Genomic DNA, 15,398 nt, shown 5'->3' on the forward strand with positions numbered 1-15,398 from the left:
TAGGGTGCAGAGCATTCAAGGTAAAACAAGGAAAACTCCAGACACAAACGTTGGTCACCCTATCAGCCACCAGTAAAATCTCACTAAACAATGCTTCGTCTAGTTTCAGAAGTGAGCTTAGAGTCCACCACTCCCAGCGAGGCACACACCTGTCCCTAGCTGGTTATCAGCTGGTTAGAGCAAAGTGCTAAAGAGGCCAAGGCTAAAGGTTTGATTTTCCAGGAAACTTTGCTCTCTCCCACAACCAGAATCTGTGTACCTCACTTCAGCCGGCCATTCTCCAGTGTCCTTGACTGATCACAGGGGAGACGAGGAGAGAGCATAGCTCCTTGGGCCAAATCCTTCCCTGCTGCTAGTAACATTTGGGGGAGGGGGAGAGACTCTGGTGTTTTTCTTCTGCATGAATATTAAGTGATCGAAAAACAACACATAAAAATTTCATTTTCTCAACTTCCAGCTTAAATGGGTTCTAAATAACAGCAGCAATAATAAAGGGGTGGGCAAAAGTGGATTTACAGTTGTGACTACATACAACAGAGTTTATTCTTGTATTATTATTGATTGATTGTTGTATTATTTATTATCATTAGCCTGTTTCTGCCCACCCCAGTAAGGAGCCTATTCGCACATTTCCACAACACATTCTGCCACATGAGTTCATCCTAATCCTAATCCTGGGCACTAGGCAATGGCAGACCCGGAGCTCAGCAGGGCCAGGATCACCATGGTTCCCCAACCAGCCAGCAGCAGCCAGGGCCCTGGAGTCCCCAGTGTTTTATTGTTCACCTTAGTTGTTTTGATACAGGTCACAACATCCTGCAATGCAGCAAAATACACGACATTCAGGATCCCTTGAATTTATCCATATTACTTTCATAAGAACCCCCAAACTCTTCACGTCCCAAGGACCAAGCCACACAGCCTTGAAGCTCCTGCGCATCCCGCCACACAGGCCCCCACCCTGGGGTGGGCTGCTTGTTCCTCACAGGAGAACAGGCATAAACACATCATCCACTTTCTTCACCCTGTTGGTACAGCCCGGGGGATTAGAAAAAGTACCTCTGCTTTTCATGTTTAGCCACTGCCATTTTCTGCACCTCATTGGTGTTTGCTTTTTCGGCTATGTTGTTTTGCTTTTCGCTGTTCATGCAGCGTGTTTTTATTGTATATTTTTCCATTACCATTTACTCCCTCCAAACCCTCTTCCACCTCCATTCATCCCTCCCCCCACTGCACCTCACTGTTTTAAGCCTTTACTTTTCCATAGACTTTTCTGCCTCCGTCCCCAGAGCTGTGTGGTGTCCTGTTAGTGAACTGAAAGCTGAATTTCCCAAACACGTTTATTTTTCCTTCAAAGCAAACGGGGGTAGGATCAAAACCACCCTGTGTCATACTTTCATGTTACTCATTAACTAACTTCAAAAAAAAAGCCTCTTCTAGATTAGGAGCCTTGTGAAGAGCGAGCTTCACGCAATGCAGGAACTGAGCAAAGCTGAAACGTAGATTTTCACGTTATTGGGCAGATTCAGAAATGAGCCTTTGAGTTGGTTTGATCTGGCGTCCCACACGCGCACCATGGTGAAGAAGAGGCTGTCTTCCAGTGACGCGGTGTTCCTCCGCTTTGAGGTCCACGGCAGCCCCGGCACGGCCTGCACGGAGGCCTCGCACAGCTCCGCCGACAGCCCCGGCCCCGGCCTGCTGTTTCTCAGGTGGGTGCCTCGGTTCTGGCAGGTAGTCCTTGCAGAGCTCCCTCCTCATTCCCTGACATAGCAATGTGCCCAGGGGAACGAGAAGGCGCAGCCTCGGCGTCTGGGCCGTTGGATTAAAGGCTGCATAGCACAGGATGTGACCTGAGCAAATAGAACTTTACCACTGCTGAGGGAAAATAATTGTTAGTGCCTCTTTAAGGACTTTTTAGTGCTAGATAACTAACCAGTCATACAGTTCCTCAGTTCCTGGCTCACTCAAGGGTCCATAGGAACTGAAGCCATAATTCAACCCAAAACCTTACTTCAGTGTTAAAATTACCTGTATTCATTATTAAAATATTAGTATATTTGCACTTTTTGGTGTTCTACATTAAATATTAAAATAGTGCTAACTATGCTCTGGTTCAACTATTTACTGTGCAGCGATTTACAGCAGCTGTGCCCAGGTTCCAGAACACACCCTTTGTAGCTTACACCACTCCAATAATTACATAGTTTACAGCAACACCACTCCAATAATTACATAGTTTAAGTGAAAATGTGTTTATTGGCTCTGCATTCATTTTGTCTCATAAGAATCATCTAGAACTTAGAAAAGGTAGACACCAAGTGCAAGTGGAAATCAATTCCAGGAGAAGTTTCTCGGCCAACTTTGACGTGAATGTGAATGTGCCTTTCACGTAGACTTCTCGAGTGAAAGCAGAGGGACAGCCTCCACCCCTCAAGTTCATTTTCACATTGCACCATGTCCAGAAAGTGATCATCTGTCCTATTTTTTAATCATTCAGAATCACTCACACAAAGAGGTGCTCAAAATTATAATGTTTAAAAATTAAATAGAAAGCCAAGAAATCCCATTTTATGTAACAATATCCACACATCAGAATGCAGGTTATGAATACAAATTAAATAATTTTAAAAAGAAGTTTTAGAGACCACGAGTCTGAATTTTTGCAAAATGTTATCAAATACCTATTTTAAAGTTAGCTTAGTTTTTCCATCCATCATTAAAATGAATATACTTAGCTTGCATCATTTTTATATTTTGCTGAAATTCTAATACTCCTCAAAATCACTTTGTCTGCTTAATCCATATCTTTCGTAGATTTTAGTACAAATTCTCTTTGGAGCTCAAGCTCTAACCAGAAGAAATTAAATTAAATTAGAACGTATAAATAAATGAATTAACTAATTACACAAAATATTTTTTTGACATTCATAATAATTTTTATTTTTCAGTTACTATTGATATATAGTATTATGCTAGATTCAGGTGTACAACTCAGTGACTGGACATTTCTATAACTAAAGTGATCATCCCAGTACGTCTAGTGCCCATCTGGCACCACATAGTTGTCACGATATTATTGAGTATATTTCCTGTGTTGCACTTTCCAGCCCCATGACTATTTGGTAACTACCAGTCTGTCCTTCTTAACCCCTTCACCATGCTCCTAACGGCCCCTCCAGCTGGCAACCATCAAAATGTTCTCTGTATCTAAGAGTTTGTTTCTGTTTTGCCTGTTCATTTATTTTGGTGTTTAGATTCCACATGTAAGTGAAACCATATGGTATTCTTTCTGTGTCTGACTTACTTCACTTAGCATAAATAAATATAACACGTGTGATTTAAATAAGTCTAGATAAATAAATAGAATAAAAATAAAGTAAAAACCCTCATCCACCTAATTCAAGCCTCTTTCAAAAACAGCCCAGGCCTATTTCACCAGCATATTTAAATATTCGACATCAAAGCTCTGTATTAAAATTTATATGTGTTGTTCTAATGTGTATTAGAACCAATCTAAAAACATTACACATATCTCCAAACATTTTGGGCATTGGAGGACTTTTAGTCTAGTTGAAAGATCTATTTAATATCTTGTGTATACAGTCATTGAAAATAGCATTCAGGCACCTGTTGGTTAATTATTTCAGCTCAAAAATAAGAACAGGTGAACACTTCTCTTGACTTTCGAAATAAATATTAAGCATTTTTGTGGCGGTTGTGGTAACCCATTGTCCTTTTCAGGAAAAAGAGCTAATAACACCTACTCTCAGATTAACTACAGATGTAATTTACGTAGTATTTTTTGTCCATCATTCAGTCCTACAAAGTCTATGAGTGACTATTACATGCCAGGCTCTGTGGAAGGCACAGGGCACAATCATGAACAAGCAACACCTTGCCCCTGCCCTCATGAAGGTTGTTCATGTCAAAGAGAGGCGAAACGATTTATGCGTACATGTGTACATATACATCAATATAATTCCAAATGAATGCATGTTATTGTGGGAAACACATACAGGGCTAAGAGAGTGAGATGGAGAAGACTAACGTAGATGGGGTGACAAGTAAGGGCCTCTTAAGGAAGTGGTATTCAGGCCAATTTACAGGATGAAAAAAGAGCTGACTGCACAATGCTCAGGAAGGTGCGCGTTGCTCTGAGGGGACGATCTTGTGTCTTGCGGAACTTGGGGAGAGTGGCACCCAGTGAAACTGTAGAGATGAGCAGACGTTGGAGGCGTTTAGAGCTCTCTGCCCATTGCCATGGGAAGCTACTAGGGTTTAGAGTAAGAGACTACCACGTGTGGTGCTCCCTTTAGAAGGGCACTGTGGCCACCCTCTGGGTTATTTCCAGTTTCTTACTCACTCAGCAATTCTGTGTCTTGCCCATGTCTGGAAGGTGTGCACCTGGGAGAGGAATTGCTGAGTCATGGATTATGCACATGACGAACTGTACTCATTATGTCAAATTGGGTTCCAGTGTCCTGGGCCATGTATGTAGCAGTGGCTCCCCTACCACAACCACGGCATTGTCAACTTTTTAATTTTTTCATTTTGGAGGGTGTGAAGTGGCATCTCAATGTGGTTTTAATGTGTGTTTCCCTTATTATTATAGGAGGACCATCTTTTCAGTGGGGTTATTGGTCACTTTCACTTCCTGTTTTATAAAAGGCCTGCTAATGAGCTGAGGACCTTGTGGGGCAGGAGAGCAAGGAGAAAGATTACTATCTTTTCTTATTTTTAGGTAGTTTTTAAAATACTCCAGATTCTGACCTTTTGTTACTTACATGTTGCAAATATTTATTCCGGCATATGACTTGTTTGTTCATGTTCTCTATCATGTCCGAGTTTCTAGTTTTAACTTATCAGTTTATTAATTGTGTTCTTAATGACTTGTAATTTCTGTGACTTGTTTAAGAAATCCTTCCCTACCCTGAGGTCATAAGAATGCTCTGATGTCCTTTTTCTAAAACTACTGTTTCTCTTTCAAACTAGCATCCTATAAAGGATTTGGAATATAGTTTGGGGATTAGGGGACATCATTTTAATTTTTATATGGATAAGAAATTGTCCCACATTACTTACTGAGTGGTCTGTCCTTTCCCCATTGATCTGCAACGCTGGCTAACTCTCAACATCTTACTGTCTTCATGACTATCACTTCATAAGAAAAAATTTGTTATCTGATGAGACTCCTTACCTAATTCAGAATTGACTGACTACTCTTGACCCTTCACCTTTCCATTTAAATTTTAGAATCGACTTATGGAATAAGACTTTTTCATTGAGATGGCATTGACTCTGTCACTCAATTTGAGGAAATTTACCATTCTTATGGTACTAAATCTACTTATTCATGCACATGGTATGCCTTTCATTTGTTTCGGTCTTCTTTAATGTCATTCAATAGAGCTTTAAAACATTCTACACAAAAATCTCATACATCATTTATCCGATTTATTGTAGGTACTTCAAACCTTTGTTACTACTGGAAATATATTTTAAATTGCATTTTATTTTGTTGATATCATACTGACTATAATTAAATTTCTAAATGGATCTTATATTCAACATCCTCGCTAAATCAGCTTATTAATTTAATAATTAATTTGTAGAGTACATGAAGTTTTCTTTGTAGACAACCTTATTTGAAATAATAAAAATTTTATTTTTATTTTTCTGATCTTTACTCCCTTTAAATCTGTTTTTATTACACAAGCAAGGAACTCCATTATAATGCTGAGTATAGGTAGTAATTCCAGGCAGTCTTGTTTTCTTTTGTTCTTAGGTTTTAAGGGAATGCTTTTAACATTTTAGATTTTATCAACCTTTCTCAGGTTAAAAACAGTTTCCTTCAAACCGAGGTTTTATAAGAAGTTGTTAAAACTATTGAGTACCCTCCTGGCCCCTCTGAGATGATCCTCACTTGAAAATCTTTGTCATTCAGGGTGGGGAGGTGGGTAGAAGAGGGTAAAGGGGGATAAATGGTGACAGAAGATGTGACTTGGGCTGGTGAACATACACTATAATCTGTGGGTGATGTATGATAGAATAGTACACCTGAAACCTATATAATTTTATTAACCAATATCACCCCAATAAGTTGAATGAAAAAAGAACCTGTGATCTATAGAAACCTTTAAAAAAACAAAAAGAAAGAAAATCTTTCACATTCGTAATGAGCACAGTACCTCCTCATTCAAAATTCACAACATACAGAGAACATCAGGTGGTCCTGAAAACCATGAGTTGCTGTAAGCTTTATTAGCAGACTGAAAAGGACTCTGAAGAATTAATGGTTTCCTAAATTAGTCAGCAAACAAAAATCAGGAATTTTTATTGAATTACCTAGCTGATTTTTGGAGAACTATTGCACAAATTAGCCATTTGACCTATTGCTTTTAATAAATTTGTTTTCCCAAAATATTTCCTTTTAGGATATCAGTCAATTTCAATTTTAGGCAAAGGTGAAAATTTCCCAGTGGTGCTAATGTGAACAATGAATTATGGGCTTTGGGGGCACAAACGAGGTCCAAAATAGCAACCAAAGACGCCAAAAGTGAGGCAGCCCTAAGCTGGAATGAGAGCAGGGTGGGACCAGCCCAGGCCTGCTCAGACTCCTTCCACGCTCTACTTCGGGAACCACGCCAGGCTGTAGTCAGCAATGACCTTGGCAGTTCTAAGAAGCCTCGCAGTCATAGTCATGTCTCCACTTAGTGGCTCCAGTGAGTCTGCTTCTACTCCTCTCCTCTTCCAGCTGCCACCAGTGAGTGGGAGAGGAAATGTTTGCTCTTCTTCCCTGCCATTCTCCCCTCCCAAACCCACTTTTCCCTTTTTCTTCTTAGCCAAGCCCACCTCTCCTGCCGTTAGGGAAAGGAGAGCAGCACTAGTCAGGTACAGCAGCACTAGTCAGGTACAGCAGTACCTGGAGACCAAGAACACATGGCTGCAGTGCCATGACCCATTTCACTAAGTAAGCCCCTGGCCTCAGCTCCTGTCCACTGGTGCTGTAGAGATAAGGGTGATGTGTAGAAGCTGGAGGGCAGCTGAATTCTGGGAAATGAGCTTCCTTCTCTGGGAACAGGGGTGAGGAGGGAGCCATCAAAGCAGGACTGTGTTAAGGAGAGATATGGTGGTATTAGTCCTGAGTGTGGAGCGACTGGACTGGGGTAAATCTATTCTGAGGGGCCTAAGTCAGGGTGGCAGGACCGTGATCTCTGCAGAACCTCGGAGTGGAGAGTGAGGACAGCTGTCAGCAGGGAGACAGAATGAAGCATATCAGGAGGTAGTGAAATGGGGGTGTGGATGTTAAGATGAGGAGATAAAGCACAGAGGAGCAGGCCTCTTTGATAGAAGAGTTAGAATTTTCCCAGCAGGAGAGAAAAGAACTTCCCAGCAGCTATCATTGCCAGAAGAAAAGAGACCAACAGTCCCTTTTCCCAGGTTCACCAGACACTCCCCTCGTAGAAGACACTCAATATTCTCTCTCTATATGCGCTATCTCCTGTCATCAGGCCTTTGAACATACTGGAAGCCCACCTTGACTACCTGAAAAATTTCTATTTGTCTTTCAAGACATACCTCCTGAAAGGTTTGGCTAAATTCCCTTGTGGCCTCCTTTCACCCCTCAGAACTAGCAGCCTTTTCTTATTCGTTGGCCCCATATCCCATCCGAACCACTTATCCAAATGTACTGCCATCAGGGGAATATTTATTATAAAGCCAATGAAGCTTACGCTTCCACCCTCACTTATGAAGGCCCCTTCCAAGGCCCTGCAGAGTCCCTGGCAAGTTGTTCACACAGCCATACGTTTTCACAACTCTCCAGACAATACCTCACCTGCAGTTAGGATTGCTATCTTTCTGCACTGAGGATCCCTCCTTCACATTTTCCATCCAGCCCAGTAGCCAAGGGCATTTTTGACACTGTGAGCAAATGGAGGCTTGGAAATACACCGAGCTGGGGATTAGTGAAAGATATTTATGTGATTTACGATCATTTCTATGTGCACATAAGTTACTGCGAGGCACCCTGGCTTCCAGGGATACTCTCAGCATCCACTAAGCCAATTTACCCGGCTTGCAGACACAGAAGTGCAGATGGTTGGTGATGTGCACACATCCCACAGGTGCCATGCTTCAGCATGTGAGTAATGGAAGAGAAGCAAGACTGGAAAGGTATGGGGCCGGGTTCCAGTCTCCTCAAATTCTTCCAATCGTCAGATGTGTACACTGCAAGTACACTCCATTCTCATTAATGCCAAGTCAAGTCCTGTTAGGACTATATACCCCAAAATGCAGCTGACATAGTTATAGTTACAACCAAGATGTTTATGCTAAAATTGCATACTTTATTAGAATTCCTGTGTGGATGGAGCACAAACCTAAGAAATACTACAAACAGCCATTGCCTGTGTGTGTCACACATAAATCACATCTCAGCGAGAACAGGTTTAAGTCTGAAAGAAAATGTCCACCTTGTCAATAAAAAAATAAGCTATTTTCTAGAGAAAAGACTACCTCTTTTTCACTTTATTGGCAATATGGCAAAATTATTGCCGTATAAGGAGATCAATTAGTACCAGCTAAAAATTATAACAATATCATAGAGTGCATGAGGCAGTCAGGTCAGGAGAGAGCTGCATTAGTCTTCTGGACTCGGAGATAAATTTATGGCATTTGTCAGCTTTGATCTCTTTCTTCATTCTAAATACATATTCACTTTTGTACCTAATTTTTATTCATAGTTTTTTTTCAGAGAAGAGCCTGAAGTCTCATAAGCTTCAGGCCCACAAAACGTGGACTGGCCCCCGATTCCAACTGCTCCGGTGCCCGTGCTCTCCAACAGGCCTGTGTCCTTTGTGCCTGCAGGGCCTGGCAAAGGCCGTGGGCCCAGCGGGGCTGCTGGGGGGGGGGGGGGGGGCGGTGATTCCACAAGCTGGCGGAGGGCTGCCTGGTATCAGTCCCTCAGTTTGAGCAATTTTGAAAATATACTTGTAGAAAAACTAATTTTACAAAAATGTTTTTAATCAGTGTTCACATTTTTCAGAACACCTGAAATTGGTTTTAAAAACAAAATTTAATAACCTATGCTTTTATCTTTGATGCCTTTTTTTAAATGAAATTTTAAAACCTCATGGAAATCTATTTTGGGTGAGATCAAAAGCTATTTAAAGTAACAGATTAAAAATAGCAATCAACTTCATTTGCATGACTTTAGATTCTCTCTTGCTCTCTCTCTCTCTCTCTCTCTCTCTCTCTCTCACACACACACACACACACACACACAACCAGGCAAGTGTAATTGAACCGAAAGCTGTAGGAGTTGTAACTATGAGGAGCTACCCAAGGGCAAGTTGGGAACCCCTGCCAAGAAGTACACGTGTGATGAATGAGGGTTTCTATATAACCCAGCAGTAATAATAATAATAGTCTCTTCTATTTGCACACTGGCTTACTCATGGGAACTTTTCACAGACATGACCTTATACTCCTTGGTGGCTTTTCACTGTGGTACATGGATTACAGAGGTTATTCTCTGCACCATTTAGATGAGAAAAGCAAGTAACAGAAAGGGAAAATGAGTTTCCTGTTGTTGCTGTAGGGCAAAATTAAGACAAAATTTAGTGCGAGTAGTGAACACACAGCCAGAGACATGACCAAAATAGCATTCAACTCCATTGACCAATTTATGCACCGGGCTTGGTTTCTAATTATTTGGGCTATTTCCAAAAATCAAATCCATCTTCAAGGGTCATTTAATTCAGTTTCTTCATCTCACCCAGGGTGACTTTTATAACTGCAGAGGGAAGGGACAAGGGTTTCAGAAGTAGTTATACTACTCTGTTTGAAAGAGCAAGGTTAAGGAGACCTCCCTGGGATACTCAATTTTATACTGGCTCATTATGTGGTTTTGCGGGTTTCATTTACATTTATCTGGAAAGAGGCAAGGGCACTTGCCCTAGGTGCATTTGAGAAGCAGTATATGATGGGGGCCCTGGCGAGGTGGCTCCGTTGGTGAGAGCATTGTCCTGATACACCAAGGTTGTGGGTTAACTGATCCCTGGTCAGAATCAACCAAGAGAATGCACAGATAAGTGGAACGACAAATCAGCGTTTCTCTCTCTCACCCCTCTCTTCCCTCTTCCTCTCTAAAATCGATAGATGAAAAAACAAATATGGCGGGTAATTTCACTTAACAAACAGTTATAGAATACTTTTTAGAATCTCTATATAAGGATGCTAAGTACAGAGAAGACCGTCTGATGTACACGTCTGGCTTCATCACTTACCAGCTCTGGGATCTCTCTGTGCGTCACTTTCCCCAACTACAAAATGGAGATAATCATTGAGTTGTGGAAAGTATTAGAGGGGGTAACATATAAAGTGCTTGGCGCACAGCAAATGCTCTACTGCTTTCTGTGGTTATTATAAGGCAGTTGGGAGAGCCCCATGTGGAGTAAAGAAGTGGCTGCAGACCGAGCTCCTGCTTCCACGGGCTCCAGTCTGTGCCGGTGACAGACACACGCCCAGGCTGCTATGGAAGGCAGACAGTGTGCATGCACTTTAAAGATTAAGTGATTAGTCTAACTCTTCAAACTATAATTTCCTGCAGCATGCTTCCTATGTATATTTATGCTGCACTACTTAGATCTAGAAATAAACTGCACTTTTCAAATACTTCATGGAACAAAATAAACTTTGCCTATTGTGAACTAATAGCTGCCAGGGCAACGTTGGAAAAGAAGAAACCTTCTATTGTACTCCCTCCAATAAGCCCATAGGGGCAGAGAATGTGCTACGAACAAGCCTTACTGCAAACATGCTCCTGCCAAAGGGGAAAGAAGTAGGGAAGTAGGACTGGTGAAGTTGTAGACGTGTGTCCACTTATGTCACAGCGTTGTCCCTTGGACTGAGCTCAGAGGACCTTTTCTCACATCCCAGCCATACACATAGTTCCAGGCTTTGTACCTTCTTGCCTACAATGTTCTGGCCGAGTAAATTCTGAGCTGCCCTTGAAACCTCCACCAGGTATCACTGCCTTGAGAAAGCGTACCTTGACACCCATCTCTCTGTCTCTGAGATCACATTATACCTTCACCTCCACTATAGCATTTATCACACACTGAATCACGCATCTTAGATTTCTTTTTCTTCACGCTGCTGCCTTTTGTTTCCAACACATCACTCAGTACAGTTCCTGGCACAAAGTGCACATTGATAAATGTTAGATGGAGGAATAAGTGCTGGTGGATGATGGATAAATAAAGAGCTCCCCTGAGTTGAAAAGCAAGGCCAGCCCTGCTGGGGTTCTGCTGACCTTACCCCAGGAAGGCTGAAGCTCCCAGAACAGTCAGGACATTCGACTGAGAAATTTGCCTGAGGCAGGGACAACAATCAGTGGCAGATTCAGATGACAGCTCAGACCTTCTGACTCATAATCCAGGGCCTTTTCACTGTTCCACAGTGTTTTATTATGAGATCTCAACAGATAACTGTCTTGCTGTGGTCTCGCGTGTTTTATCCATGCCCTTAGAAGAAGAGACGGGGGGGGGGGGGGGAAGACTACAAGGAGCAATGTAGGCTGAAATTTCTGTTTCTATAAATTTAAGCATAAACTTAATTTTAACTTAATTTCACATTGAATTAAGTTTTAAGATAAACTTAATGACTGTAAAATTGAATTACACTAGATATGAAAGAAATAAGAATTTAATTTAATAGAGCACTGAGTTTTTAATTGCATTTTATTGTTTATGCGATTACAGTTGACCCGGTTTTTCCTCCTGGGCTGCCCTCCACCCAGCCACCCAGCACTCCCTCAGGCAGTCCCCACACCATGGTTCACGTCCGTGGGTCGTGAATGCATGTAAGTTCTCTGGTTCCTCTATTCCCTATGCTGTGCTTCCCCTCCCATGACTATTCTGTACCTGCCCATTTGTACTTCTTAACCCCTTCATGTTTTTTCCCATCCCCCCAACTCCTGCCCATCTGGCAACCATCAAAATGTTCTCTGTATCTATGATTCTGTTTCTGTTCTTATTTGCTTATTCTGTTTTTTAGAATCCCTTGTTGATGGATACGTATTTATGTCATTTATTGTTCATGTTTTGATCTTCTTAAAGAAGACCCTTTAACATTTCATATAAGTGGTGATGAACTCCTTTAGCTTTTTCTTGTCTAGGAAGCTCTGTGTCCTTCAATTCTTTTTTTTTTTTAATAATTCTTTTATGGTTTATACTATTATGGTTGTTCCAGTTTTTCTCCCTCTTCCCCCCTCCCTTTGTCCTTCCATTCTAAATGATATCTTTGCGGGGTAGAGCAATCATGGTTGTAGGTCCTTGCTTCTCATCACTTAGACTCCTTCTTTCCAGCCCCTTCTAGTCTGCAGAATTTCTTTTGAGAAATCAGCTAACAGTCTTATCAGGGCTCCCTCAAAGGTAACTAATTGCTTTTCTCTTGCTGCTTTTCAGATCCTCACTTTATCTTAAACTTTGATGTTTTAATTTTAATGTGGCTTCTTTGGGTTCATCTTGTTTGGGACTCTCTGCACTTCCTGGACTTGTGTGTCTATCTCCTTATCAAGTTGAAGGAATTCTTTGTCATTATTTTTTCAAATAGGTTTCCAATCTCTTGATCTTTCTCTTCTCCTCTGGCATTCCCATGATGTGAGTGTTGCCACACTTGAAGTTGTCCCAGAGTCTCCTTAAACTATCCTTATTTTCTCGGGTTCTTTTTATTTTCTTGTTGTTCTTATTGGTTGTTTTTTGTTTCCTTATATTACAAATTGCTGATTTGATTCTTGGCTTCATCCACCCTCCTGTTGATTCCCTATAAATTGTTCTTTATTTTAATTAGTTTATTCTGTTTCTGACTGGATTTTTTTTATGATGTTAAGGTCCTCATTAAGTTTCTTAAGCATCCTTATAACCAGTGTGTTGAACTCTGTATGTCGTAGGTTGCTTGTCTCCATTTTGTTTAGTTCTGTTTCTGGAGTTTTGTTCTGTTCTTTCATTTGGGCCATGTTTCTTTGTCTTCTCATTTGGGCAGCCTCCCTGTATTTGTTTCTATATGTTAGGTAGAGCTGCTATGTCTCCCAGGCTTTGTAAAGTGGTCTAATATACAATAGTAAGTGTCCTGTAGCGTCCAGTGGCCCAGCCTCCCCTGTTATGCAAGCTGGGTACCCAAGTTGCACCCACTGTGTGAGCTGTGTACACCTTCCTGTTGTAGTTGAGCCTTGATTACTATTGGCACATCCAACATCAGCCACCTACTGTGTTGTGTCTGGGGTCACAGAGCATAAGCTTCCAAGCAATCTGCAGATGGCTGCTACTTGTGCTGGGCTTGGAGGTGCTCAGGTGAGGCAAAACTGAACCTAGGCTGGCTGCTGCTAGTGCTGGGCCTGGGGCAATTTAGGAAGAGGTACGGGGCTTACAGATGCCAGATGCTGCTTGTTTGAGAGAATTTAGGAAAATCTCATATGTGAGCCAAGACAAGCCATTTGTATGGAAAAACCACTGGAAACAGCTTGGGTGGACCGAAAAGTTTGGTGGGGCAGGGCCTCAGGGAGTCACCAAGGTGGGAGTCACACCAAACAGTGTGAGCCAGGATGATGGAGTCTCAGATATGGCACCCACCTGCTGGCTCCGTGGCTTTGTAGGGGTAGGTCTCAGATAAGGAACATTGGCCTGTGCTGCCACTTCTATCTGGGAGAAAGCTGCACCCCATCTCTCGCCCTGAGGCCAGACAATTCAGTTTCTCCCCTGTATGTCTCCAATGCCTTTCAATCTGCTGCCCCCATGCTGGAGCTGAGGGAGTGAGACCTAGTATGTCTTTGTGTAGTCCCTTTAAGAGGAACTGCCTGGAATTCCAGCAGTTTCTGTCTTCCACCGCTTTAATCCCTGCTGGTTCTTACAGCCAGAGGTTATAGGGACTTCTCTTCCTGGCCCTGGAGTCCTGGGCCAAGGGCCCAGTGTGGGACTGGGACCCCTCACTCCTGAGATATCCCTCCTGATTTTTATCTACCTTATTTGGGTGCGGGACAAGCTCATTCTGTGTCTCTCCCCTCCTTTTATCTCAATGTGGTTTCTTCTTTAATTCTGTAGTTGTAGGACTTCCATTCAGCTCAATTTCTGATGGCTCTGAATGATGGCTGTTCTTTAGTTTAGCTGTAATTTTAATGTGGTTGTGCAAGGAGGCCAGCTGTGCTTACCTGTGCTGCCATCTTAACTGGAAGTCCTCTCAATTTTTAATTTCATAAATAATCCCTCACACATGCCGAGAACTTTTATATCTTCATGCCTCTTGGCTTGTTTTCTCTCTGCCTGAAGTTATATTTCCCTCAAATAATACTTAATGACAGTATGGTGCATTTTCACTGTAGCCTGTTAGTTTCACAAGTCAGTCCTGAGTGTTCAGTGTGGAAGGCAACACACAAGGGTGAGAACACCCCGAAAGGGGGATCTTTTGGGACCACTTCAGAGGCTGGCCACCACAGAAGCTGTGGGTGACGCCCAGACTGCCCCATATTTGTGATCTGAAAGGCGGCGAATGGTGACCACACAGTGTGGGCTTAGAGTTCTCACACCTGTACTTGAATCCCAGCTCCAACCCTTACTGTGTCACCTCTGTCATTACTGAATCTTTCTAAACCCCAGTTTTCTCATTTGTAAGGTGGGGCGAATATGGATAATCCCTGGTGGCTGGCAAGTAGGAGCGCTCAGTCAGGGATCACTAACTACCAGTACAGCCACAAGGCAGGTGGAGGGAGGTTTACCACAGAAGCAGGGTTGGCAGTCAGAATCCACATAACACTGTGTCAGACTCTAAGCTTTTTTTTCTTTGTTTGAATATCCACATACATTCTTTTATAACTTATAAATGCCTTAGTGAGAGCTAAACATGGGGGTGGGGGGAAGAACATGAAGCTAAAAACATCCCTCTTACATATTTGAATACATGCACAGACATGAGGACTCTATGATCCAAACCCAAAGAGCTGAAAGCTGTCAACTATTTCACCTCTTCCCATATGGCCAAAGCTATATTGTGATGACCTTATAGAAAAACGAAAATAAGGTAGGGGGAAAAAACTCACTGGTACTGCGCTGAGTAGCTTTCTCAAAACTACAGCTCTTCTGAAAAGAGAAATGTGATGATCTCTAGAAAAAAAGGTAGGTTCAAAAGGTCACGTTCTGTTTCACATTAAATGAAACATTTTTCCAACAGTGCTACTGGTATACAAGGTTGAACAATGTTCTGTACTTAGGAATTTGAGACTTTGTGCTTTGTCTTTGTTATAAATTTCGCCAATCTTTGTTTCTTCTCTGGCAAAATAAGAATAAAGAGACTAAGAGGAAAGGCCTGTCCATATCTGACTCAAAATATTATTTCTACAAATG

At 42.0% G+C, this 15,398-nt stretch overlaps 1 protein-coding gene across 4 annotated transcripts in view; it reads left to right on the forward strand.

Moving 5' to 3' along the window:
* Nucleotides 1-15,398, forward strand: part of GRAMD2B (GRAM domain containing 2B) — a 113,576-nt gene that overhangs the window by 13,255 nt on the left and 84,923 nt on the right. For 2 of the 4 annotated variants that reach the window (XM_053665332.1, XM_053665331.1), the window contains exon 4: nt 11,766-11,866. The exons of 1 other annotated variant lie outside the window; for it this stretch is intronic. In XM_053665332.1, coding sequence (XP_053521307.1) covers nt 11,766-11,866 — 101 coding nt within the window. Of the gene's footprint in view, nt 1-1,447; nt 1,710-11,765; nt 11,867-15,398 lie in introns of those variants that run through there. One more of the 4 variants, XM_037138223.2, reaches the window with a different exon arrangement.

The sequence above is a fragment of the Artibeus jamaicensis genome, unplaced genomic scaffold, assembly GCF_021234435.1.
Source record: "Artibeus jamaicensis isolate MK-2021 breed Jamaican fruit bat unplaced genomic scaffold, CSHL_Jam_final contig_402, whole genome shotgun sequence".
Classification (NCBI taxonomy): Eukaryota; Metazoa; Chordata; class Mammalia; order Chiroptera; family Phyllostomidae; genus Artibeus; species Artibeus jamaicensis.